This window comes from Podarcis gaigeae (assembly GCF_964106915.1).
Source record: "Podarcis gaigeae genome assembly, chromosome: 3".
NCBI lineage: Eukaryota > Metazoa > Chordata > Lepidosauria > Squamata > Lacertidae > Podarcis > Podarcis gaigeae.
In genome coordinates, this window is record NC_139680.1 from 119,709,681 (window position 1) to 119,735,434 (window position 25,754).

General features: G+C 47.9%; 1 protein-coding gene and 1 long non-coding RNA gene across 9 annotated transcripts in view; one reads left to right on the plus strand and one right to left on the minus strand.

The window, feature by feature from the left end:
* LOC310842150 overlaps positions 1-25,754 on the plus strand; it is a 237,583-nt gene that overhangs the window by 171,899 nt on the left and 39,930 nt on the right. The window lies entirely within an intron of this gene.
* Positions 3,222-25,754, minus strand: part of PTK2B (protein tyrosine kinase 2 beta) — a 127,477-nt gene continuing 104,944 nt past the window's right edge. For 2 of the 7 annotated variants that reach the window (XM_083733117.1, XM_083733121.1), the window contains exons 25-32: positions 25,184-25,309; positions 21,754-21,900; positions 18,889-18,927; positions 17,928-17,955; positions 16,600-16,646; positions 15,748-15,894; positions 15,548-15,628; positions 3,222-5,423 (exon numbers count right to left, since the gene is read on the minus strand). In XM_083733117.1, coding sequence (XP_083589243.1) covers positions 5,208-5,423; positions 15,548-15,628; positions 15,748-15,894; positions 16,600-16,646; positions 17,928-17,955; positions 18,889-18,927; positions 21,754-21,900; positions 25,184-25,309 — 831 coding nt within the window. In that variant the 3' untranslated portion in view covers positions 3,222-5,207. Of the gene's footprint in view, positions 5,424-15,547; positions 15,629-15,747; positions 15,895-16,599; positions 16,656-17,927; positions 17,956-18,888; positions 18,928-21,753; positions 21,901-25,183; positions 25,310-25,754 lie in introns of all 7 variants that reach the window. The other 5 variants (XM_083733116.1, XM_083733120.1, XM_083733119.1 and 2 more) reach the window with 3 other exon arrangements.

A 25,754-nucleotide genomic window follows, 5' to 3' on the forward strand; every position in this document is an offset into this window, starting at 1 on the left:
GATTTTCAGAGCACAGTTATGTTCAGCTTCTGAGCCCCTCCGAGCCAAAGGCAGAAAGCCCAGCCAGCAGCCAAACGAAGCCTTAAGCCTTAAGCCAAACGAAGCCTTAAAGCCCACAGCGCAGCAACCCGGCAAAGGGGATGCAGCAAGGAAAACCACCGTCACCTCTCCGCTGGGAAGCGCTGAGCAAAGGCAAGTCCCCAGGCAACGTGGCCGATTTTATCAGCACAAGGCATGCAAGCTCCACCCCCCAGTCGTTTTTAGACTCCTTATTGGGTGAGCAACGCAGCCAAGCAACACAGTTGGAGCCTCCCTCCTCCCTGGCCGGCAGGGAGGGAGGGAGAGGAGCTGCTTCCTTTGAAACCCGGGAAATTTAAGGGACATCATCAGTAAGGGACAGCAGTGGGACACGGCGCTGGGATAAGGGACTTTCCTGCCAAATAAGGGATGGTTGACAGCTATGTCACCAGCCTGACTCATCTCTGCTTCTTGGCCTCCCTCTTCTGCCTCTTCTGCTTTATCTTCTGCTTCCGATTCTGGACTTCTCTCTGTCGCAGACTCTCCCAGCTCTCTAAGCCCTGTTGCCTCTCCAGCTTCCAATACCTCCTCTTCCAGTCTTCTCCCTCTGGCCGCTCATTGTTGACCCACTACGAATCCCCAAGCCTCCAAGCCTCCTTCCCTGGTGGGGATCACCAGCCTGCCACCATTCCTCTGCGTCCAACCAACCCATGGCACATGAAGTAGCAACCACCAGCTGCTCCAGACATCTTCTAAACACTAAAGCACCTAGGGGTTGGTTAGGCCCCTGCCAAGGGCCCAGGCATCTTTGAAAATCATGCCTCTTCAAACCTGGTGCAGAGTGGCTAGGAATCTACCTGTCCCTCCATGAGCTCCCCGGGACACCCTTTGTGGTCAGGTGAGGAGCACAGATTCGTCTGGGTGCCTCGGTGGATGCCAAGAACCTCAGGTGCTGGTTTTGACCTTCAAAGCCCTATGCGGCCTAGGACCTACGTACCTATGGGACCGCCTCGCCTGGTATGCCCCATGGAGGACCTTAAGGTCCACAAATACAGTGGTACCTCGGGTTACATACGCTTCAGGTTACAGACTCCGCTAGCCCAGAAATAGTACCTCGGGTTAAGAACTTTGCTTCAGGATGAGAACAGAAATTGTGCGGTGGTGGCGCAGCGGCAGCAGGAGGCCCCATTCGCTAAAGTGGTGCTTCAGGTTAAGAACAGACCTCCAGAACGAATTAAGTACGTAACCAGAGGTACCATTGTAACAACATTTTGGAGGCCCCAAATCGCAAGGTGGTTAGATTGGTCTCAACTAGGGCCGGGGCCTTTTCAGTACTGGCCCCGACTTGGAACGCTCTGTCCCAAGAGACTAGGGCCCTGTGGGACTTGACATCTTTCCTCAGGGCCTGCAAGACAGAGCTGTTCCACCTAGCCTTTGGTTTGGACTCAGTCTGACCCGTCTGTTTCCCTCCCCTTATGGTTTTGATCGATGGGCTACTTTTAAAATGAGGCTGCATTTTAAATTGCATTCTAACCTGTATTTTAAATTGGTGTCCCCCCCCCCCCCGCATTATGTTTTTACTGTAATTTTACTGGTGTTAGCAGTCCTGAGCCCGGCTCTGGCTGGGGAGGGCGGGGTATAAATAAAATTTATTATTATTATTATTAGATGCCGTGTGGGGTCCCCTTCCTGATCAGTGGGTGGTACTATTAGGAATGTGAGTTGAATGCCCCACGAGGCTTGGAGGGAAAGAAGATGGAGAGAGTGGGGAAGAGCTATAGGAGGAGGAAAAAGGGATGGAGGCAAGGAGGAGGCAAAGGGGAAAGCAGTGAGTGGAGGAAGGAAGGTAGGCAGTCAGGCAGACAGATTGATGGAGCAGCCCCAGCCATGATGGCCATGAAGACACTGGCAGAGCGATGGAAAGCAAACTTTATGAGTTTCTGGTCCACGGTCTTTGGAGGCGCACATACATCTCCTTGTCAAAGGCGCAACGGAGCCTAATTTCGCCTCTGCTGAGATCCAGGGTGGTATAGTGGTTAGATCTGATTTCTTTCCGCAGGTCCTGTAAGACAGAGTTGTTCCTCCTGGCCTTTGGCTTGGAATCAACTTGATCCCCTTCCCCTCTTTCCTTCTGTGATGGAACTCCTATTTGGGGACTTCTCTGGCTTTTTTCTGGCCCACATAGGACCAGTTTGAATAGTTGGCCTTGGTGAAGACTTGATGTTTTCATCCCCAGAAAGTTTTTGATTTGCGTTTCCACTGAAACAAGGCTGTATTTTAATGTTGTATTTTAATCTTGTTTTTAAGTTGTATTTTAATCAATTGTTTTTATACGTGGTGTTAGCCACCCTGAGCCCGGTCTTGGCTGGGGAGGGCGGGGTATAATAATAATAATAATAATAATAATAATAATAATAATAATAATAATTAGAGTGCCAGGTGAAGACCTGTGAGACACGGGTTCAAATCCCCACTCCCTGTAGTGACCTTGGGCCAGTCACTCGCTGGCAGCCTAACGTACCCCATAGGGCTCTTGTGAGGATAAAATGGGGAGGAGGAGAGATTTGAACTCCTTGGACGAAAGGTGGGATATTTGGTTGATTGGCATCTGTCTGTCTTGGAAGACAATGGAAGAGTGTGCCTTCATGGGTAGGTAAAGGGACCCCTGACCATTAGGTCCAGTCGTGGCCAGCTCTGGGGTTGCGGCGCTCATCTCGCTTTATTGGCTGAGGGAGCCGGCGCACAGCTTCCAGATCATGTGGCCAGCATGACTAAGCCGCTTCTGGTGAACCAGAGCAGCACCGTTTACCTTCCCGCCGGAATGGTACCTATTTATCTACCTGTACTTGCACTTTGACGTGATTTTGAACTGCTAGGGTGCCAGGAGCAGGGACCGAACAATGGGAGCTCACCCCATCGCGGGGATTCGAACAGCCGACCTTCTGATCGGCAAGTCCTATGCTCTGTGGTTTAACCCACAGCACCACCCGCGTCCCTTACGCCTTCACGGGTAAGAATGCAATAAAATAAATAAGTAAGCAAACAAACAAACAAGCTGGGAATGTCAAGGACTGAACTTGGAGACTCCGGGACATAATAAATTCTCTTCTGTTTCTGAACTGTGGACCCAGATCATCGGATCATTACCTTGCCAAGCTCCTCAAGGGTAGAAGCTCTGATGAAGAAACAGATCAACAAGAGACTGTTGTACCTCATTTATCTCAGGCAAAACAATGGCTTTGTTATGATGAACGACAAAAGCCATAAAACGGTACAATTTTCAGGTCAAAAAAAACCACATATCAAACAGAGAGATTCCTGCTGCTGTTGCCGTTTTAACACACAAATATAATATTACAAAGAAGCTGAGGCTGGCCATACTGGCCCGGCCTGTTTCTTAGGTACAAAAGTAAAACAAGAATCGAAATTCCAGGAAGGTATTCAATATTATGGGAGTTTCAAAAAAATACATTAATGGCTTTTTGTCCTCTCAGACCTGGGTGTTTCCAGCAAAACTTCCATCCCATAAGCAAAACTTGAGCCCCAACATTGTCAGGGCGTGTTTAATTTCAAACCCTGCCACAGAAGGACCAAATCCTCTCATTTAAGCTCTGACTCAGTGGCAAAGATTCAGTCTTCACAGCATCAAATCCGTAATCTGTGTTTGCAGTGGTGTTGAGTCTGCACCTGTCTCCCCCATCAATAATCTGCATTGTTGCTTGGAATTGGAATTGGAGAAATCAATATAAAACGCCCCCAAGTGAGTTTTGCTGAACGTTTAAGACTAACAGATTTATTACGGCCTAGGCGACTCCAGACATGAAAGCTGGTGTCCGCATCAGCCTGTTACAGTGCAATCTACTCAGAAGCCCGAGTGACTTCAGTAGCACTTACTCCCAGGTAAGCGCACAGAGGATTGGAGCCAGAATACTTGAGATCCCTCAAAGTTCCCTGTTTGTTTTGTTTTTGTTTTTGCTGGAACAGGAAACTTTTAAAGTCTCCTCCATTTGGAGAGACATTGAAGCTCCATCCCAAATTCAACTCCTATCACTTATAAAAATCTAGCGCTTATGTTACGATCAGCAGCCAGATTTGTAATAGAAATCATTAAAAGTTCCTTATCAGGAGGCATGGTTGACTAATGCATGGAATATGGCTTTATCTGAAAGTCTGGTCAGACGTAGAAGTGTAGTCTGTGGCAAAGCTAAATCAAATAGTTTTTATGAGGATTGTTCTTCATTTCTGGATTATATAAATAGGGGGAACAAGGTGGGGTTACACAGAACCATCTTTAAGATTTTACAACATGGAACTGCTTTTCTGCAATTTGCTTTTCATAGCAATCATGCCATGTGCGGTTCTGTTGTGGTTTACACTGTTATGTGTTGGTTGGTACATACCTTCGTGACAAATCCATTTTTTAAAAAAAGAGCCCCTTTTGGATCTCCATCGTTCAGAGGGAGACGTGTTCAAACTCCACCCCAAATTCAAAGGAATTTGGCCTATGAGAGAGAAGTGAGGGGATTTCCCCCCCTGGGGTGGGAGGTTGCGCATACAGTTCGTACATGGCCATTAAATAAATGTTTCTATACAATGTACAAAGACATGAGACAGCCTCCTCTAAGGGCCACCTTGGGAATGTCCCTCACCAAAGTGACCTAGCAAGCTTTTTCTCCCAGGACTGGGTCTTCAGGACCCTCGGGAGAAACCTGGAAGTGGCCTGGCTTGCCACCATTCCTCTGGCTTTTCCGGAGAAGGGCGGCAGTGAGGTTCGTGGGTCGCCCCACTGCTCCCCGCCTTTGACCCCCTTCACCAATGAGACACCTTGGCGCCAGAGATACTGGCAAAGAAATCAGACTGTACACAGCGACACCTGCACACCTACAGGCATGGGACCCTACTGGTGCAGGCTCAGGACCCCTTGACAGGTCTGAACTGCCCCCCTAGGACTGGAGTCCTGCGTCCCCCTTAGCAGCATGATCTATGGGGCAGAGGAAGGAAGTCCCTCCCCTGCCTCGCACGCAGACGGCTCTCCCCTAGAGTCTCTTCTCCTTCGTTCTCGGAAGACAGACGCGACGAAATCAAAGACACGAGCGTGTTGCGGCAGGGCAGAGGTGGAGACAGCGCAGGGAAGCTTGGAGGGGGCAACGTATTCATTCATCTTTTAAAAAGGAAGCCAGCCCTCTGGGTCACTCAAAGGAGACCTTCACTAGGTTGGCTCGCATCCTGGCTTGGTCCACAGCGTCCAGGAGGTTCTTGGCGTCCACGGCCAGAGTGTGCGAGGCGGCCAGCATCTGGCGCTTGCACTCATCGCTCAGGGATGTCATGGCGTTCTGCTGAGCCAAGCGCATCTTGTTGATCAGTTCGGCAAGGTCCTTGTTGAGGAGCTTCTGGGTGCCTTCAATCTGCCGGGGAAGAACACAAACAGACAGACAGAACGACAAAGACATGGATAAGCAGCAGGTTAACTCCAACAACTTGTGAAAACACTCTTCACTCCACTTATAAACGCCATCTCCAACTCCTCGAAACATTCCATCAATGGTGTCTCTGAAAATTTGTACACATCACTTGGGAAGACAGGTGAACTAATGCCAGTGTGCAGTGGTACCTTGGGTTACATATGCTTCAGGTTACAGAGGCTTCAGGTTACAGACTCTGCTAACTCAGAAATAGTACCTCGGGTTAAGAACTTTGCTTCAGGATGAGAACAGAAATCGTGCTCCGGCAGCACAGCGGCAGCAGAAGGCCCCATTAGCTAAAGTGGTGCTTCAGGTTAAGAACAGTTTCAGGTTAAGAACAGACCTCCAGAATGAATTAAGTTCTTAACCCGAGGTACCACTGTACTGGAAGAAGCAAAGATCACCAGTGTCAAAGCAATGATTCTTCAACATCAACTTCGTTGGACTGGTCATGTTGTGCAGATGCCTGATGATCGTCTTCCAAAGCAACTACTCTATTCCGAACTTAAAAATGGAAAGCGTAATGCTGGTGGTCAACAAAAGAGGTTTAAAGACTCTCTCAAGGCAAATCTTAAAAAATGTAGTAAAAACACTGACAACTGTCTTATGAAGCAAAAAATACAGTATATATACTGCAAATTGCTTTGAGACTTTTTGGGGGTAGTACTGCAATTTGCAGTATATATACCATATTTTTCACTTCATAAGACACACTTTTTTCTTCCTAAAAAGTAAGGGGAAATGTCTGTGCGCCTTATGGAGCGAATGTGTGGTCCCTGGAGCTGAATTGCCCAGGGGCAAAAAGCTGATCATGCATTTTTTGAAAAAAGAGGGAAGTGGGTGTTGAAACAAAGCCGCTGATCGGCAAGCGACCGGGAGCGAGATAAGGGATGCTAGCAATAAAGGAGGCTGCCTGGTAGGGGGGAGGTAAAGATAGCATACTTGCAAAGGGGGGAAATAGGAAGACTAAAGCAATGAGGAGAGAAATTAGAAGAAAAGGAGGAGCAAAAAACTGCTCCAGCTAAGGAAAAGACACTAAGGCAAATAAGAGGGAAGGGAGTGTTGAAAGGAAACAGCTCATCAGTAAGCGATCGGGAGAGATATAAGGGACGCTAGAGATAAAGGAGGTTGCCTGGGAGGGGGGAGGTAAAAGCACATGGATCCTCAGGATTTTTGCATTGGGTCACCCCCAAATTCACCATCAGATCACATAGCATGTCCATGGCTACAGCATTCACCAAAACAATCATGCACTCACTGTTGCGTGGGGCCGCAATGGTGCAAAAACATGGTTACAAAGCATGGGTCCACATGGATCCTCAGGATCTTTGCATTTGGCTACCCCAAATTCTACAAGGTAGGCTCAAACAGTATGTGGACCGAGAACTCCCAGAAGTGCAAGCTGGATTTAGAAGAGGCAGAGGAACCAGAGACCAAATTGTAAACATGCACTGTATTATGGAGAAAGCTAGAGAGTTCCAGAAAGACATCTACTTCTGCTTCATTGACTACGCAAAAGCCTTTGACTGTGTCGACCACAGCAAACTATGGCAAGCTCTTAAAGAAATGGGAGTGCCTATCACCTCATCTGTCTCCTGAGAAATCTCTATGTGGGACAAGAAGCTACAGTTAGAACTGGATATGGAACAACTAATTGGTTCAAAATTGGGAAAGGAGTATGACAAGGCTGTATATTGTCTCCCTGCTTATTTAAATTATATGCAGAATTCATCATGCAAAAGGCTGGGCTGGATGAATCCCTAGCCGGAATTAAGATTGCCAGAAGAAATATCAACAACCTCAGATATGCTGATGACACAACCTTGATGGCAGAAAGTGAGGAGGAATTAAAGAACCTTTTAATGAGGGTGAAAGAGGAGAGCGCAAAATATGGTTTGAAGCTCAACATCAAGAAAACGAAGATCATGGCCACTGGTCCCATCACCTCCTGGCAAATAGAAGGGGAAGAAATGGAGGCAGTGAGAGATTTTACTTTCTTGGGCTTCATGGTCACAGAAGATGGTGACAGCAGCCACGAAATTAAAAGACGCCTGCTTTTGGGGAGAAAAGCAATGACAAACCTAGACAGCATCTTAAAAAGCAGAGACATCACCTTGCCAACAAAGGTCCGTATAGTTAAAGCTATGGTTTCCCCAGTAGTGATGTATGGAACTGAGAGCTGGACCATAAAGAAGGCTGATCGCCGAAGAATGGATGCTTTTGAATTCTGGTGCTGGAGGAGACTCTTGAGAGTCCCATGGACTGCAAGAAGATCAAACCTCTCCATTCTGAAGGAAATCAGCCCTGAGTGCTCATTGGAAGGACAGATCGTGAAGCTGAGACTCCAATACTTTGGCCACCTCATGAAAAGAGAAGACTCCCTGGAAAAGACCCTGATGTTGGGAAAAATGGAGGGCACAAGGAGAAGGGGACGACAGAGGACGAGATGGTTGGATAGTGTTCTCGAAGCTACCAGCATGAGTTTGACTAAACTGCGGGAGGCAGTGGAAGACAGGAGTGCCTGGCGTGCTCTGGTCCAGGGGGTCACGAAGAGGCAGACACGACTAAATGACTAAACAACAACAACAACAACAAACCCCAAACTCACCGTGGGACTATTGTCCTTTGTTCTTTTTCTCTTTGCTGTCTGATGCTAGAGAGAGAGGGAGCCATGTTGCAGTGCTCCCTGTGTGTTTATATGTAAATAAAGTAGTTTAGCCAAAATGCTGAGTTGCTGAGGTCTGCCACGCATGATGCGCAAACTCTGCGGATCCCTAAGTGTGCCGGTGTTGGTTGGCATCGGTCACTGTGATGTTTGGGCTGAAGAAAGCTTCTGAAGCTCCCGAACGATCGACCAGGAGGGAGAGAACATGCCAGTTGGGCATGTGTCTCTTCCGGGGTCCTACTTGAGTGTAGGCTGAGCTCCTGACAAGGGAATGGTCTGAAGACGAGGACTGGGGAATAAACTCTATGACAGACCAGGGGGAAGAGTCACCCGCGCCTTGTCCACAGCGTGTTCAGAAGCATAAAGAGAGAGACAGAAGCTGAACAGCTTAGGGAGGAGTTATCCAGTTACGAGATAATGATAAGAGAACCAGAAGGGAGGGGCAGCTAGTTGAGACGTCACTTGAGAGTTTGGGGGACCCCCCCTCACCACGGACTCGGAGGTCCGAACGTATCAGAGAGCAAAGGAGTCAGAGGGAGGGAGGAACTTCCGTTGGTGCCTAAAACGCTGCGGAAGTCGGAAGGAGGGTTTAGAGCAGCCACCTGCCCTCCTTGCGGAGAGCTGTGTATTTGTGCTTGCAACATGACACTGTAATCAAAGTGTTGATATTTTCACCCCCTCCCATTGCGAGAATCTCCTGATATGATGTTTTGAGAAAGGAGGGGGAGGAAGCTGCTCTTTGCTTCTTCCGCTCCTGCCTGACTCCTGCCTGTGTTATCTACCGTATTTTTCGCTCCATAAGACACACCTGACCATAAGACACACCTAGTTTTTAGAGGGGGAATGCAAGGGGAAAAAAATTCTTTAAAGGGAGTGCTAAGCAGAGTCTGTATGCATCCCAGGCTCTGCTCAGTGCTCCCTTTCAGGAGCCGCGTGGAGTGTGTGTGCGGCACTTGTAGTCTTTTTCCCGAGGAGGGAGAAGGGAAGCCCGTCACTGCGCAGCGATCCCTCTTGCTGTTCTGGCTTCTGGGATAGCAGCGCAGCCTGCATTCGCTCCATAAGACGCAAACACACATTTCCCCTTACTTCTAAGGAGGGAAAAAGTGCATCTTATAGAGTGAAAAATATGGTATGTAGTGATCAGATGGCTGAGTGGGAGCTGCAACACTCATGCAAGCCAGTAGTTTTAGTTTATAGTAGCTGTTAGAAATAAAAGGAGTTATGCTTCACAGCTAGCGTCCGTGTTGTTTATACTCTGCTGAGTCTGGTGCTCACTGTTGGGCATAAGCAGTGTCCAGTGCACAGCGGAATGATGAAAAGTACGTGCCAACATGCTCTATATTACTTTATTTACACTTCAAAGCTGGTAATTTACAGAAAAACATTTTCCCTCTGCCGGAGCAGAGAAAGGCATCCTCTCTCCTCTAAAGCACGGAGAGAAAAAATCACACTGAACTGCAAAGAACAGTGAAAAACAGGAAACCAGTGTACGTCACATCCAGTCTCCTTTCCCGTGAGAAAACCCAACAGCACTTGACTGTTGAATGTAAACATTGTCTTGTGACAAGCACTTCGCTGCTCAGTGAAGGAAGCAGAAACCAACATCCTCCCCCTTTCTGTGAACATCACTGGGCAGCGTGTTCGTACAATATCAGCACAAACCCAACTTCTGCACATAGGTACAGTGTTGATCCCTTGATACAATCTTGGACAATACATCAGCAGGAATTTCATTACCTGGCATATAGGACACAGTTACGAGTCCCTTCTGAATACGTTCCCTAGCATGTTGCAACTTCAATTGCAAGTGCTTCGTGCTTTGCTTACAACCTTCAGAATTCAGCAAAGCCAAACATGCTTTGTTGTCCTGGTAAATCTGGATTGGACATTTGACAGGAATTTTCATGTCTTTGCACAATTGTAACAACCATTCACAATCCTTAAGTGAATAAGACAGTGCATTCAGTTCAGCTTCACAAGTACTTAAGCTAACTGTTGTTTGCTTCTTGCATGACCAATCAAATAGACCCTGATTGTACTTATAGCAAACTCCAGACGTACTTTTCCTGTCTGTAGTGTCACTTCCAAAACTTGCATCTGCAAATATCTCAAGACCACCAGACTTCTGATTGTTAAATCTCAGTCTGTAATGCATAGTGCCTTTCAAATACCGCGCTATGCGTTTCAGAGCTTTCCAATCCTTAACAGTAGGATTGTTGACTTGTCTGCTTAGCAAATTACAGCTAACAGCAATGTCAGGTCTTGAACATCTGGCAATGAAGTTTAGCTTGCCTAGCACACTTCTGTACAGTGTAGTGTCAGAAAATGCTTCTCCAGTGTCATCTACCTGATAACCTGTTGTCATCGGTGTGTCTACAGGGTTAGCATCCATCAGGTTTAGTTTGCTTAACACATCAGCAATTTTACGTGACTGGTGTACTAGAATGTTACCATCTTGATCTCTCTCTATTTCCAGAGATAGGTAGTTGTTTACCTCACCAAGATCTTTCATGTCAAAGTGCTCTTTCAGTTGAGCTAGGGCATTATTGTACATTGTGACATCCTTCCAAAAGAATAAAAGATCATCAACATAAAACAAACAATACAGTTTCTTTTGCCCCTCCTCTTTGACAAATACACATGGATCAGCTTTCCCTTGCTTAAAACCTAGAGAAAACAATACTTCAGTGAGTTTTGTGTGCCAACACCGTGCACTTTGTTTGAGACCATAAAGGGACTTCTTCAGAGCACAAACAAATCCCTGTTTTACCTGTACGCCATCAGGTGGAAGCATATAAAGTGATTCATCTAGAGATCCGTACAGAAAAGCTGTATTCACATCATGGTGACTAATGTGTAGATTCTCTTCTGCAGCTAGCTTGAGCATAAGCCTAATGCTCTCATACCTCACTGTGGGTGAGTAGGTCTCGTGATAGTCTTCACCTGGTACCTGTGCAAAACCTCTGGCTACCAATCTGGCTTTGTGTCTGACTATCTTGCCATTTTGATCTGTCTTCGCTTTGAAGACCCATTTGCTTCCAAGCAGTTTCATTCCTGGAACTACTGGAACAAGGTCCCATGTTTTGTTCCTTTCCAAGGAATCAAGCTCAGCCTTCATGGCATTTAACCATGGCTCAGCTTCCTTTGAATCCAAATCCTGGATTTCTTGGAAACTTGAAGGTTCAAACACCTTCTTGGTGCTTTTAACAGCTGTTACTGCTATCTTAGCAAACTCATCAGCAAATCTCTTTGGAGGTCTGCCTTTTGTCGCTCTCTGTGACCTACGAATTAGCCTTAAGTCTTCAATACTCTCCTCTTCCTTCTTAGGAGAAAAGTGACCTATTGTGAACAATGGTTCCTCTAATTCTTGATCAGAGCTTTCAGAGGGTCGCATAGAGGCTTTCGCACTCTTGAAATCCTCTGAATCACCCAATTCAGTTTCAGACTCAGAATCAGAACCTTCATCAGTGGGTGTGGGTTGTTGCGGTTGCTTTTGACTATCCTCAGTTTCATCACTGTCATCAGGATAACATTGGAAAATTCCCACATTTTCCCCCCACTTGGCATTGTACTCAACACTTCTTGTGAGCTTAATTTCCTTAGAGTCAGTCATCATTATTCTGTAAGACCCTTTCTGATAACCTAGAAAGATACCATGCAATCCACGCTTGTCTAACTTGGAGTTTTGTGGTGAGTGAACCCACATGTCAGAACCAAAAATTTTCATGTGTTTGATGTATGGCTTCTTGCCAAACATCTTCTCATAGGGGGTACAACCAATCGCTGAAGATAACCTGCGATTATAACTGTAAGTGAAACATGAGAGAGCTTCGGCCCAATAACTCTCTGGAAGATTGGCATCATGCAGCAAGGTTTTTAACCCTTGAAGCAATGTCTGATTTGCTCGTTCCGCAAGTCCATTCTGCCATGGCGAGCGAGGACTAGACAAATCGTGTTGAATTCCTTTCTCAGTCAGAAAAGCTTCAAACTGTTGAGAAGTGAATTCTCCCCCGCGATCACTGAAAAGAGTCTTTACCTTCTTACCATGCACATTTCCCAACCAAGCACAGAATTCCTTGAACCTAGGAAAAGCCTCTGATTTCTGCTTGAGATTGTACACATAAATATACCTGGAAAATGCATCAATGAAAACCATGAAGTACCTGTTTCCACCCAAAGAGGGCGCTAGTGGTCCAACCAAATCAGCATGAACAACCTGGTATGGTTCTGTAGCTTGCCTACTAGACACCTTACCTTTCGCAGCCATTTTTACCTTGTTTGCCGCGCATGCCTTGCACTTCATGTGGTACCTGCAGGGTTTAATAGTCATACCTTCAACCAAGGCAGGCATTTTAGACACTGCCTCAAAATGCAAATGACCAAATTTTCGATGAAAATCGTGAATACATTCTGCATGCAAACTTTTGTTAGAACCTGCAATGCAACAAGTGTCATCCTGCACAACATCATCAAAATACAAAACATACAAACGATCAACATATTCAGCATGCAATACATAATCATTTTTCTTTGTGATGATGCACCTTTTGTTCTTAAAGGAAACGTCAATTTTCCGCTCATTCAGCTGTCCAACGCTGAGCAGATTATGCTTGGCATCTGGCACATAAAGCACATCCTGTATCGATAAGTCCAAACTGTGAAGAACAACAGTTCCGTAGCCTTTACTGGGGATTGTGTGGTCATCCGCCTGGTGAATCGCACCTTCCTGCGGTGTAAAAGACACGAACAGTCGCTTATCGTTGCACATGTGATGCGTTGCAGCCGAATCAACAACGAAGAAAGATCTAGACGTCTTCTGGACCTCTGCAACCTTTGGAGTGAAGCGTGAGACCATTGCCTTGTGCTGCGTTGTCCTGGACACCGGACCTTTGCCTTTGCCTCGGCCTTTTCCACGCGATGAGCTTTCGCTGCGCTGCTCTGTCTTGGCCCTGGGATATCTGCATTCCCTCTTCATATGGCCTAGACGTCCACACGTGTAGCATTTCACTGCCTTCAAAGCTTTGGCGCCATCTGGTGGTTCCACTGCACTCTGGGATGACGTCTGTGAAGTCTCCCCCTTGCCCATGCAGCTATCACCCTGGCGGTCTGCTTCATTCTGAATCATGGCAGTAACATAGTCCACTGTTAGCTGAGCAGTTGGCTGTACAGCAATCTGAGTCGCAACAGACTCCCAACCTGAACCCAAAGATTGTAGTATCATAAAGGAATACACTTCCTCTGGAAAGTTGAGTCCTCTCTGTTGCAGCTCATGTCTCAGATTCTGCATCTCCATCAGATGTATACGCACATCTCCACCTTCAGCAAGAGCCATATTATGCAGCTTGTTAAAGTAAAACATTGTGGACCCAGCTTCTGTCCTCAAGTGAGCCTCTCTCAAAGCGTCCCAAATTTCTCTGGCCGAGGTCTTATCACGCAACAGACAGAGCTCTTCTGGGGATACTATCAACGTAAGAGTTCCCCTTGCCTTGGAATCCATAGCTTTCCATTCATCTGTAACTGGAGCTGGGGGGGTCTCTGTAATAACTTTAAACAGACCCTCTTTCCGCAGAATAGCCTCTGCATAGAGAACCCAGTCCGCATAGTTCTTCCTATTGAGCTTAGGAATCCCACAAGCATCCTGAAGGGCCATCATGACTTTGGCATTAGCCTTTAGCGTCATCTTTGCTGCTTTAAATCAGGCTGCTTTATACATGCTGCGTCTGTGTACAGCTGCTTCAATCCAAAAGCAAATTCAAAAACAGCCTCTGCTTTGTGAACCTGTGCCTTTCTGCTTAACTGCTTTGCTTATCTGCAGCTGCTTCAAACCGCATTCCAAAGGCAAGTTCAAAAGTGAAAGTTCTCTCTGCTGTCTTAAATTCATGCTGCGACACTGCTGCAGCTGCTTTACTTTCGATTTCCCCCAGCATAGGAAAAATTTATCCTTCTAGCCTTTTGCCTGTGCCACGGCAAAACCGGCTATAAAAGTTCAAAGTCCAGCCATAAAGCCATTAATTAGAAGCTGGCAGGCTGCCCGGAGCTGTAGCACATACCTCATCAAATCATCTTGACGCGCAGAGATATCGTCCGATCCAGCCCTCTGCATTCCGATCCTTTGCCGGCACTCCAATTCTTTGCTCCTTTGTTCCTTTGCCAGGAGCCCGACTTCTGGAGTCCATTCTCAAAACACTGCGTTTTTCTGGGCCCGGAACCAAATGTTGGGGATAAGCAGTGTCCAGTGCACAGCGGAATGATGAAAAGTACGTGCCAACATGCTCTATATTACTTTATTTACACTTCAAAGCTGGTAATTTACAGAAAAACATTTTCCCTCTGCCGGAGCAGAGAAAGGCATCCTCTCTCCTCTAAAGCACGGAGAGAAAAAATCACACTGAACTGCAAAGAACAGTGAAAAACAGGAAACCAGTGTACGTCACATCCAGTCTCCTTTCCCGTGAGAAAACCCAACAGCACTTGACTGTTGAATGTAAACATTGTCTTGTGACAAGCACTTCGCTGCTCAGTGAAGGAAGCAGAAACCAACACTCACAACGCACAGTTGTGAGTCCAGGGCACTGATATCTGTTTTCCAAGATTGGAAGGTCTCTGAAAGTGCTCCAGTCGCCTAGCCCAGTCGGGGCAGAACCAGTTCTTGAGCCCAGTCGCTGACATCGGTTGAAAGACATACTGACAAAAAGGACTATAAATCTATCAACTGCTTGTTAATTCTTATCTGTGAAGTTACCAGAGAGGAGAGGACTCTCCACACCTGACACAGTGGAGCACAAGACAATGGAAGGGGACAGAGAGCCACTCCCCTTCTGAAATCTCCTTAGGTCGCCCGCTCAGCGGCATAGCGTAGGTTATCAGCACCCGAGGCAAGGCAAGTAATTTGCGCCCCTAACCTGCCGCCGCTGCCAGCTTCTTCTTGCTGCTGCCTGGGCTGAGGTATTTACGGTAAGGTAGCCACGGCGGCGGCGGCGGCGGGTCCGTGTCAGGTGATCTGAGGCGAGTTGCCGCTGGTGCTGCCGCCCAAACGATGCCGCTTGCCCGGAGGAGGATGAGGAGGGCAGAGAGGCGAGGAAAATGCAACATGGCCCAGCAGCTGCAGCAGTGGTGGCGGCGGGGCTGTGAGGAGGGGCTGCCTGGCGCGCCCTCCGCGGCCCTGACGCACGGGGACTGCAGCGAGTGCTGAGAGCCGCTGCCTGCTGGACGCCTTCAGCCCGGATGCGCGCACAGCTCGTCGCTTTTGCGAGACATGGGGCTCTGTTACAGCCTGCGCCCGAGGCTCTTCGGCGACTCCGGAGGCGGCGAGCCCCCCCCAGATGTTGCGCCCGGTGCGGCCGGCCCCCCCTGCACCCCCCACGCTACGCCACTGTGCCCGCTTGCCCAAAAGAGGACCCACCTCAGTGCGTGAAGAGGCAGGCAGAGCCGGGAGGACTTCATCCACGCTCCCGATGAGCTTCCGAAGGGAGAGGCCCACATCCTGCAAAGAGGCAAAATAAAAACACGATCAGAGACTCCTGGCGGCTCTTCTTCCACCCTGCCTCTGCTCAACCTGTTTGCATCAAGGCGGTGCAAAGGAATGAAAACAGAAATAAATACCTTCACAACCAGGATGTAGCGTTCTGGCGGGTGATTGCTGACCTCGTTCTTCAGCTTCAGGACAGCCTTCACCAGGTCCATGACATCACCGTACACAGCGTCATCCGTCCGGTCCAGGTTGGCCGTGGGGGTTGGCTGAAGAGAGAACTGGAAAGGCAATGTGGCGCAGTGGTTAGTGTTGGACGTGGGAGACCAGGGTTCGAAGCCTTGCTCAGCCACAAAACTCACTGGCCTTGGGCTAGTCACACTCTCTTGGCCTAACAGGGCTGTTGTGTGTGTGTGGGGGGGTGGTTTAAATAAAGTTGGGGGTGGGGGAGAACAGTATATGACACTTTGAGCTCCTTGGAGGAAACACGGGATAGAAATGCAATAAGCAAGCAAATAAATCAAAGGGGGGCAGGGGTTTGTTTGGGGAAGTGCCCCCCAAGTTTCTGATAGCTGAAGCACACATTTTTCCTAAATGAAAATTTTATGCATTTATGTATTATTATTATAAGAGCAGACCCCATGCTGAAATCAGTGGATTTAAGTAACATTGCTTTTAATGGGTCAACTCTGAATATGACTAACACTGGATATTTCTTCCTTGCCTTCCAGCTCAGACAAACCCTAAAATAATACAACTAGGACCTCTGACAAAATGTTGCAGCATATTCTTCCTTCTGCAAGGAGTTCCGCTGTTCAGGATAGCTCTACACCTCCCCAATCGGAGGCCTGTATTCCATCCCCCACCCCACCCCAAATCAATTGAATGATACAGTTTTGGGGTGATCCTTGGCCTGAACTGGCACAGAGATTGGCTCAAAACGGAGAGAGTAACAGGATGGCAAAAGGCGAGGGCCAACCACACACCTGAGGTCCAAGTCTGGGCGGCTTCCTGGGTGGTCCTGTGAACTCAGCTAAGCCATCAATAAAAAGGAAACACAACAGTTTGTTATTATTGTTGTTGCTGATGATGACACAACATGGCTAGAACAGCTGTCAACCAATGCAGGGATTGGACTGCAACATCTGGGTGGGGTGGGGCCACAGAGGTTCCCCATTGTTATGTACTGAGTTGAATAGGATCCAAAATGCAGCAGTCTGATTGGTCCTAGAACAATAGGATCCAGAATGCAGCAGTCTGATTGGTCCTAGAACAATAGGATCCAGAATGCAGCAGTCTGATTGGTCCTAGAAAAATAGGACCCAGAATGCAGCAGTCTGATTGGTCCACAGGTGCCACCCAATCGAGCTCCGGGTGGAAGTGAATCCGCAACCTGATTGGCCTACAGGAGAATCCCGGAATTAGCCAAACATGTGGGGCCCATTGTGTAAATAATGTATATAAAGCAGACATTCTGGGGGAACTTCCATTCCTTCTCACCACTATGAGCTGAATAAAGAGCAGGAAATCCACTCTTGACTCCAAGTATCTTTCACCCATCCTCTGCCCACTCCACTCACCAACCCGGCTGACCCCTCTACCCTTTGCCACAGTCCTTCCTCCACCCCTGGCAAACCCCCTCCATTTGCACTTGACCAACCCCCTCCTTTTACACCCCACCCACTTCCTGCCTCTCCCTCCATAGCTCACCCTCAAATCGCACTATGAAGCCCCTCCAACCCATCTTTGAACAATGCCCCTTCTTAAGCCTGCGCTGTCTCCATGTTTATGGCAGGGGTGCGTTGGAAAGCGGTGGTTCACATAGCACTCTGAAATAACGCCCCCTTTCAACGCCCCCCTCCTCAGCAGCTTGCCTTGCTCAGGGGCCTGCTGTTCTGCTACTGCGCTGCGGTTGGAAGGGGTGCCTGAGGGTGGTGGGAGCAGTGCGACGTGGCGACAGTCTTACAATTTTATTCTATAGTAAGACTTGCACTGCGGTTGGAATGGGTGCCTGAGGGTGGTGGGAGCAGCGCGATGTGACGACAGCCTTACAATTTTATTCTATAGTAAGACTCGCGCTGCCATTGGAAGGGGTGCCTGAGGGTGGTGGGAGCAGCGCGACGTGACGACAGCCTTACAATTTTATTGTATAGCAAGACACGCTGCACTAGGTGCAGGGAAGGTGGTTAAGCTTCCTCGACCACACTGACGGGGAACTCAAGTTCTCTCCAACGTGAAACGCCTGGAATCATGAGCAGAGAACGACACCTCGCGCGGCTGAACTACGGAAGGGCAAATTGAGGTAGCTACTCACTGTATCCTGCCTCCTTCTCGGGGAGTTTCTGAAAAGAAAAGGGGCATTGAGTCACATGGTTTTGACGTATGCAGCATAAATCCAATGCACGTTATCTCAGAAGTAAAGCCTGCAGTGCTCAGTGGGGCTGACACTTTAGTAAGCATGCGTTTAATCTAGAAAGGAGAGAAATTAGCTGAAATTGAGAAGCAGAAGCAGAGAGATCAGAGATCATGCTCCGAAACCATTGTTGAGAGCTGCCTTTTATATGGGAAGAAGCAATTTTGGTGTCTCTCAGGGGTGGGGGCCAAATACTGTTTTATTGTATTTTTAATCTTTTGTTGGAAGCTGCCCAGAGTGGCTGGGAAAACCCAACTGGATGGGCGAGGTATAAATAAATTATTATTATTTCTTCTTCCTCTTCTTCTTCTTCTTCATCTTCATCTTCATCTTCATCTTCATCTTCTTCTCCCTGTCTGGCTCTTGCCCACCCTCCCAAGGCCACTCCCCTCACTATCCCCACTTCACACCCTCCCTCAGTGTTTTTGCCTGGCTGGACTTTGTCCTTGAACTCTACCCCTTGCGGTGGAAGAGAGAGCGGTAGGTGTGTAGAAACCAGCCCACTTTAGGAAAAAAATTGCATTTGTGGCTCCGCCCATTTTTGCTTCCGACCTGCAGCCCTCAGGAGGGAGTGTAGCCCTGGGAAAAAGAGGCAAGGCGAGGGAAGCAGAAGGCCAAGGATCCCAGAAGCTCAGAGAGGCAGGAAGGAAGTTCAGAAGAGCAACAGAGCCCTGTTGGAGCGCCAAGACTTAGAGTCAGAGGCCCATGGGGAAGAGGGCAGCCCCGAAGCCCCTGCAGAGGGTGTCTGTTCAAGTGATGTGGCTGTAATTATTTCCCCCTCACTTTATCATTTTTTTGCCAGGAGAAGTTAGGAAAGTTAGGAGAGTGATGGCAGCTGGAGAGTTGTGGCCTATGGACTTACTGGGGGGTAGGTGTGGCTGTTCACAGACGCCATGGGGTCCTGTGGCGGAAGAAAGCAGCAAACATCATCAGTTGCAATGAATGATTCGGAGGGGGTGTCCAGACAGGGACTTAATACAGTCATACCTCGGGGTACAGACACTTCAGGTTGCGTTTTTTTGGGTTGTGGACCGCTGAAACCTGGAAGTACTGGAACGGGTTACTTGCGGGTTTCGGCGGACGTGCATGTGCAGAAGCGCTAAATCGAGCTTTGCGCATAAACACCGAATCACAACCCAGATGTTGCGAACACTGCGGGTTGCGAACGTGCATCCCGCACGGATCACGTTCGCAACCAGAGTGTCCACTGTACAGTGGTACCTCGGGTTACAGACGCTTCAGGTTACAGACTCCGCTAACCCAGAAATAGTACCTCGGGTTGAGAACTTTGCTTCAGGATGAGAACAGAAATCACACAATGGCGGCACGGCAGCAGCAAGAGGCCCCATTAGCTAAAGTGGACCTTCAGGTTAAGAAACAGTTTCAGGTTAAGAACGCACCTCCGGAACAAATTAAGTACGTAACCAGGGATACCACTGTACTCTATTACTACTAGTACCTTGTTTTCTAGGGCCACAGTTCTTCAGTTCTTCTTAACAAACCTCCTCAGTTGGCAACACAAGCAGGAATGAATTAGTCTCCCAGGCTTTTTTTATTTCTTCCAGCTTCTCCTTTTCCCCACCTTAAGTTCAGTTTGTCTAATTTTTGGCACGCTCTCTCTCTTTTTATTAAGGTCCCCATTAAACCTTGACAATCAGGGGTGTGTGTCTCATTGGTTTCTGGTTGTTTCTTCTTGTTCTTATTATGTATTTCATGTTCATGTTCCTCTGGTAGGTTAACGTATTTTTCGCTCTATAAGACTCACTTTTTCCCTCCTAAAAAGTAAGGGGAAATATGTGTGCGTCTTATGGAGCAAATGCAGGCTGCACAGCTATCCCAGAAGCCAGAACAGCAAGAGGGATTGCTGCTTTCACTGCGCAGCGATCCCTCTTGCTGTTCTGGCTTCTGAGATTCAGAATATTTTTTTTCTTGTTTTCCTCCTCCAAAAACTAGGTGCGTCTTGTGGCCTGGTGCGTCTCATAGAGCGAAAAATACGGTAGTTTCCCAGGCTTTTTTTTATTACTTCCAGCTTCTCTTTTCCCCCGCCTTAAATTCAGTTTGCCTAATTTTTGGCAAATTCTCTCTCTCTCTCTCTCTCTCTCTCTCTCTCTCTCTCTCTCTCCCCCCCCCCCATTAAACCTTGATAATTTGGGTTGTGTGTGTCATTGGTTTCTGGTTGTTTCTCCTTGTTCTTATTATGCATTTCATGTTTTTAATCTTGCATTTTTTATGTTGCGAACCACCCTGAGATCTGAGGATGATGGGCGATATACAAATTCAACAAATAAACAAAACAATATTTTTTAAAAAACAAAAAAATTCCTTCCAGTAGCACCTTAAAGACCAACTAAGTCAGTTCTTGGTATGAGCTTTCGTGTGCATGCACACGAAAGCTCATACCAAGAACTGACTTAGTTGGTCTTTAAGTTGCTACTGGAAGGAATTTTTTTTGTTTTGACTATGGCAGACCAACACGGCTACCTATCTGTAATAATTTTTTAGTACATGTTTCTCTTCACCAATACATTTTGGCTAGCAGTTTTCCCTAACACACTGCACGTTTATTTTCATGAACGCGTGCATTTTTAAGGCACGTGTCCCTGTAACGTATGCATTTTTACACACTCTGCGTCTGGATAATTTCACTGCAAAATTCGGAGAAACGTAAATTCCAGAGGATACTTGCATCCGAGCTCACGTGCTGCTGTTTCGGGAAGGTGCAAACCGGGCGGATTTGCGTTAAAATGCGAACAGAACCAAATCTGTTCCCCATCCCTGATCAGGAGGCGAAAAAGCTTCCTCTGGTAAGTTAATCTTCCCCACTATTTGGCAACTCCCGAATCCATGGGCTGGGTGCAATTTCGGGTCCCCCCAGTGTAAGCCCATGCAAGGAAGTCTGCAATAGGCCCCTCCTGTCCCCCACCCCACAATTGGTTTTGGGGCTGTCAGGAGAATCCCATGGAGAGGAGAGGGCAGAGGATTCTATCAGGAGAACCATCTGCTTAGTACTACGTTGAGCTCCTCTCCATGTGTCTGAAATCAATTCTTCTTGGTACTAACTATAGAAGAACCATTAAATAATGCCAAAGAAGTTATTAAAGAAATAGAACAATTTGGACAAGTAGCAGGTTTTAAATTAAACAAAAGCAAGACTAAAATATTAGTTAAAAATATGGAACAAGACTTGGTTGATATGTTGCAGCAGGAAATTGGTATAGAAGTAGTTAGAAAAGTTAAAAAAGTTAAGTATTTAGGAATCTGGTTAACCACAATGATTTATAGATTTATAAATCTATAAATATAGATTTTATATATATATATATATATATATAGATTATATGTAAATATAAATCTATAAATATAGATTTATTTCAAAATAACTGTGGAATGGAATTAAGAGAGACATGGAAATATGGGGAAGAATGAAATATGGGGAAGAATGAAATTATCATTTTGGGGAAGGATTTCAACTATAAAAATGAATGTGCTACCAAAGATCTTATTTTTGTTTCAATCAATTCCTATAATCAAGGGGGCAGCAATTTTTAAAGAATGGCAAAAAGGAATTTCAAGATACGTCTGGCAGGGGAAGAAACCGAGAATACAATATAAATTGTTAAAGAAAGAGGGGGCTTCGCCTGCTTTGGGCAGGCTAGAAGGAAACGGATCTCAGGTTTGCCAGTGGCCATCCCTGTGGCTGCCCCTATCGCCGCTTAGGTGGACTCACCAGGGCCTTCTCCTCCTGCCGCAACCATTGGTAGTCCTCCGCCATCTGCTTGTGCTGCTTGTCCAGGATCTGCCTCATCTTGGCCCGTTCCATCTCCCAGAGCTTCTGGGCTTCTTCTCGGCTGCTGGGCCGGAGGAAGTCCTCCTCCTTTGCAGGCAAAAGCATGGGAAGAAGAACAGTGAGCGACCAGAAGCCTCGCTTCTCTGGTGCCAGCAACTCTCAGAAGCCTCGCTTCTCTTGTGCCAGCAACTCCCAGAAGCCTCGCTTCTCTTGTGCCAGCAACTCCCAGAAGCCTCGCTTCTCTTGTGCCAGCAACTCCCAGGTTCACCCCCAATTTCTCGCGAGTCCCAGGGATTAATCATAGAATTGTGGAGCAACTGTGCCTTGCAAAAACCTGATATTCCCAGCTAAGTTTGATCTTCTCAGATGCGTGGAAGATCTGAAGAAGAATTTTGTCTAACTGTGTTTCAATCCGGGACACAGGACTGGAATTTCACAAGGCACACCTGCGGAAAACAGCGAGCGGAAGCTCTTAAACCTGGGGGGAAATAATGGGTGCACACGGGTGGCGCTGTGGGTTAAACGACAGAGCTTAGGGCTTGCCAATCAGAAGGTCGGCAGTTCAAATCCCTGCGACGGGGTGAGCTCCCATTGCTCAGTCCCTGCTCCTGCCAACCTAGCAGTTTGAAAGCACGTCAAAGTGCAAGTAGATCAATAGGTACCACTCCAGCAGGAAGGTAAATGGCATTTCCGTGCACTGCTCTGGTTCGCCAGATGCGGCTTAGTCATGCTGGCCACATGACCTGGAAGCTGTACGCCGGCTCCCTCGGCCAATAAAGCGAGATGAGCGCTGGAACCCCAGAGTCAGCCACGACTGGACCTAATGGTCAGGGGTCCCTTTACCTTTTTACGATTGAAATATGGTTAGGGCCAAGTTTGGATGAGCCCTCCATTCACAGAAGAACCGTGTTCATCTCTAAGGGTGCAGCTTCACATTTCTTTTACTGCTGGAATCTCTTCCCCAGAGACGAAGAGATTTGAAATTGCACACAGCAGCACGTTCTCTCACTATTTCTGCTCCAAAGTGGCTTTGCCCATAGGGTGTTTCCTGCTAACTGTTGTGCACCGGGTTTCTGCACCTCCTCTCGAAAGTTCTCCAGAAATGTCCTTACAGAGCTACTGGGGAGTTTCAGCTAGAAAGTGGGTTCACAGAACCACAGGACAGCGTTTGCTCCTCTTTTCTCCTCACCTCCCATGGAAGCAGTCCCGGGTTAATGGAGCCACTGAGCCTTCTGGAACTTTGCAGAACAAATATGACATCTGGACTGGGCGGAGGAGAGCTAGGAGCAACGGGGTGAGTGGCAGTCGGGGGGCGATATTAGCGAATCGGGGAAAGCATTTGCGTAAGCGGCGAAGGCGGCAGGACAAACGACAAAGGCTATGCGACAAGGTTGTGCCCTTCCAACAGTTGCAGTGCCTCCTCTCACACTGCAGCAAGGAGTGTGGCTGCACCGGTTGAATGGTGGCCTGCTTCAGAGCTCTCATTGGGGGCACAGGCCCAGTTCTTTGTGCGATCTATTTCAGCCCCGTTAAGGCTTGGTCCACTGTATCGCTAGAAGGGTGCCTCTACCTGTGTGTTGCTTGTCACGTGACTGAGAGGGTGCGCTCAGGACCCCAGCCCCTCAGAGCTACCAAGGGGATGTGTGGGGCGAACACAACACAGACATGGCGAGGCCTAGTCCAAGCACCTGCTGGACTGCGCGTCACCTGGGAAATCCAAAGCCTTTTCATGAATGGTGTGAAATCATTGTTCAGCGCGGTACGCATTCAACCACCCCCAAAATCAAAAGCTTTGGAAACGCATGTCCTGTCCCCCCCCCCCCCCATTTCCCTACTGAGAATTCAGAGAGAGAAATGTGGAACAGCTCATTTTGTAGGGTGGGGGTCAAATGAATTAGGGGGACGGGGGAATGCTCTCCTTCTGTCTGAGGTATACGGCCTCGGCCCAGTATACCCGAAGGAGCGTCTCCACCCCCATCATTCAGCCCGGACACTGAGATCCAGTGCTAAGGGCCTTCTAGTGGTTCCTGCGCTGCACGAAGCCAGGTTACAAGGAACCAGGCAGAGGGCCTTCTCGGTGGTGGGACCCGCCCTGTGGAACGCCCTCCCATCAGATGTCAAGGAGATAAACAACTACCTAACATTTAGAAGACATCTGAAGGCAGCCCTGTTCAGGGAAGTTTTTAATGTGTGACATTTTAATGTATTTTTAATCTTTGTTGGAAGCCACCCAGAGTGGCTGGGGAAACCCAGCCAGATAGGTGGGGTACAAATAATAAATTATTATTATTATTATCCTTTATAGCCCCTCCAAGATTTGTCTTGGGGGTGGTATACAACATAGGAATCTGCCTTAAACCAAGTGAGAACTTGGGCCCATATAACTCAGCACGGTCCACACTGATTGGCAGCAGCAGTCTCATCCCAGCCCTACCAGCAGCTGCCACTGGGAACTGAACCACTGGGACGTTCTACATGCAAAGCAGGTGTCCTGTGGCTGAGCTGCTTTCCTTCCCCTCCGAACACCAGCTGCTAGGAATCACAAACAGGGAGATGGCTGCTGCCTTTTGTCCTGCTTATGGGCTTCCCAGATGCTGAGATTTGTAGAATCATGGAGTTGAAAGGGGACCCCAGGGGTCATCTAGTCCAGCCCCCTGCAAGGCGGGGAATCTTCGCTAAAGCATCCATGATAGCTGGTTGTGTGGATGGCCATGCTGGGAAAAGAGAGGGCTGGACCAGAGGGGTCTTGGGGTCTCTCTCTCTCTCTCTCTCTCTCTCTCTCTCTCTCTCTCCCTTTCACACACTTCCTCCTAGCCTTCCTATCCCCTCTTATCCTTGAGGTTTCATTTTTGAATTTATTTTATAAAATTTATACACGGCTTGATAGCTCAAAGAAACCTCAAAGCAAAAAAGACAAAACAACAAAATGTTCTCGATGCCAAAAATGAATCAGCAATCGTTAAAAAAATTCCAAAAAGCTAAAATAACCAAAACCAGGGACTCAGCTACACAGCTGCAAATAAAATGTTTTAAATGTGTTGTAGAGTGCAATATGCAAATGCCGTGCTAGGTGGCGACAGTGAGCTATGCAAAATTCAATCTATTTTTCAAAACGTTTTAAAATAAAACATTTTCACGGTTTTAAAAAATATTTGTGCAGATTCTACCCAGGTTAAATCTCACACTAGGTTTCTAAGTGTCTGGACAGGCTTGTCTGAACAAGAATGGTTCTAGCAGTCCCGAAAAGAGGGCAGTTGAAAGCGCCTGCCTGAAATCAAGAGGCACGGAGTTCCACAGTGCTTCCACACGAAATGGCTCGGTTCTTACAAGTGCAGAACGGGCACCAGGCTTCCCACCAGCCCCGTCTTACCCTCATGCTGTGGCGCTTGAAGACGTTGTGCCTGTTGAGCGGCGGGGTGTGCAAGGAGTTGACAGGAGACGGGTACTCGATGGGGCTGGTGAGCGTTGGCGAGCTGGCACACAGACCCTCGGGCACCTGGGGAGGCGTAAGCAGAAGGCAGCGGGCACAAAACTCTAGACACAGCAAGGGCGGCAGGCGCATAAACAAGGCTCAGGAGACTTTGGCACGGAGAGAAAAACAACAGGCAGAGGAAGGAGAAAGAGACCGTCTGTTTGCGACGGGGGCAGCCATGCCATCTTGTGGGAGTGACGCTCCGCTTGTGCTGAGGCACACCTCGCACCCGGCATGCCACAGCGTGCCAAGGAGCCTTGCGTCCACGCTCTATGAACTTGTGGCCTCTTGGCTAGCAAACAAGGTTTTCCCCCTGACCGTTTGTCCCCTCACAGATTTGGTTACTAGCTTGGCTGGAGCGTGAGCGGGGACGCAGACGTAATCAAGTATTGGGGAAAACATTTTAGGGAAACCCCTGCTGAGACGTGTATTTGACAGCGCTGGAAATGTGCTTAGATGGAGATTCGTC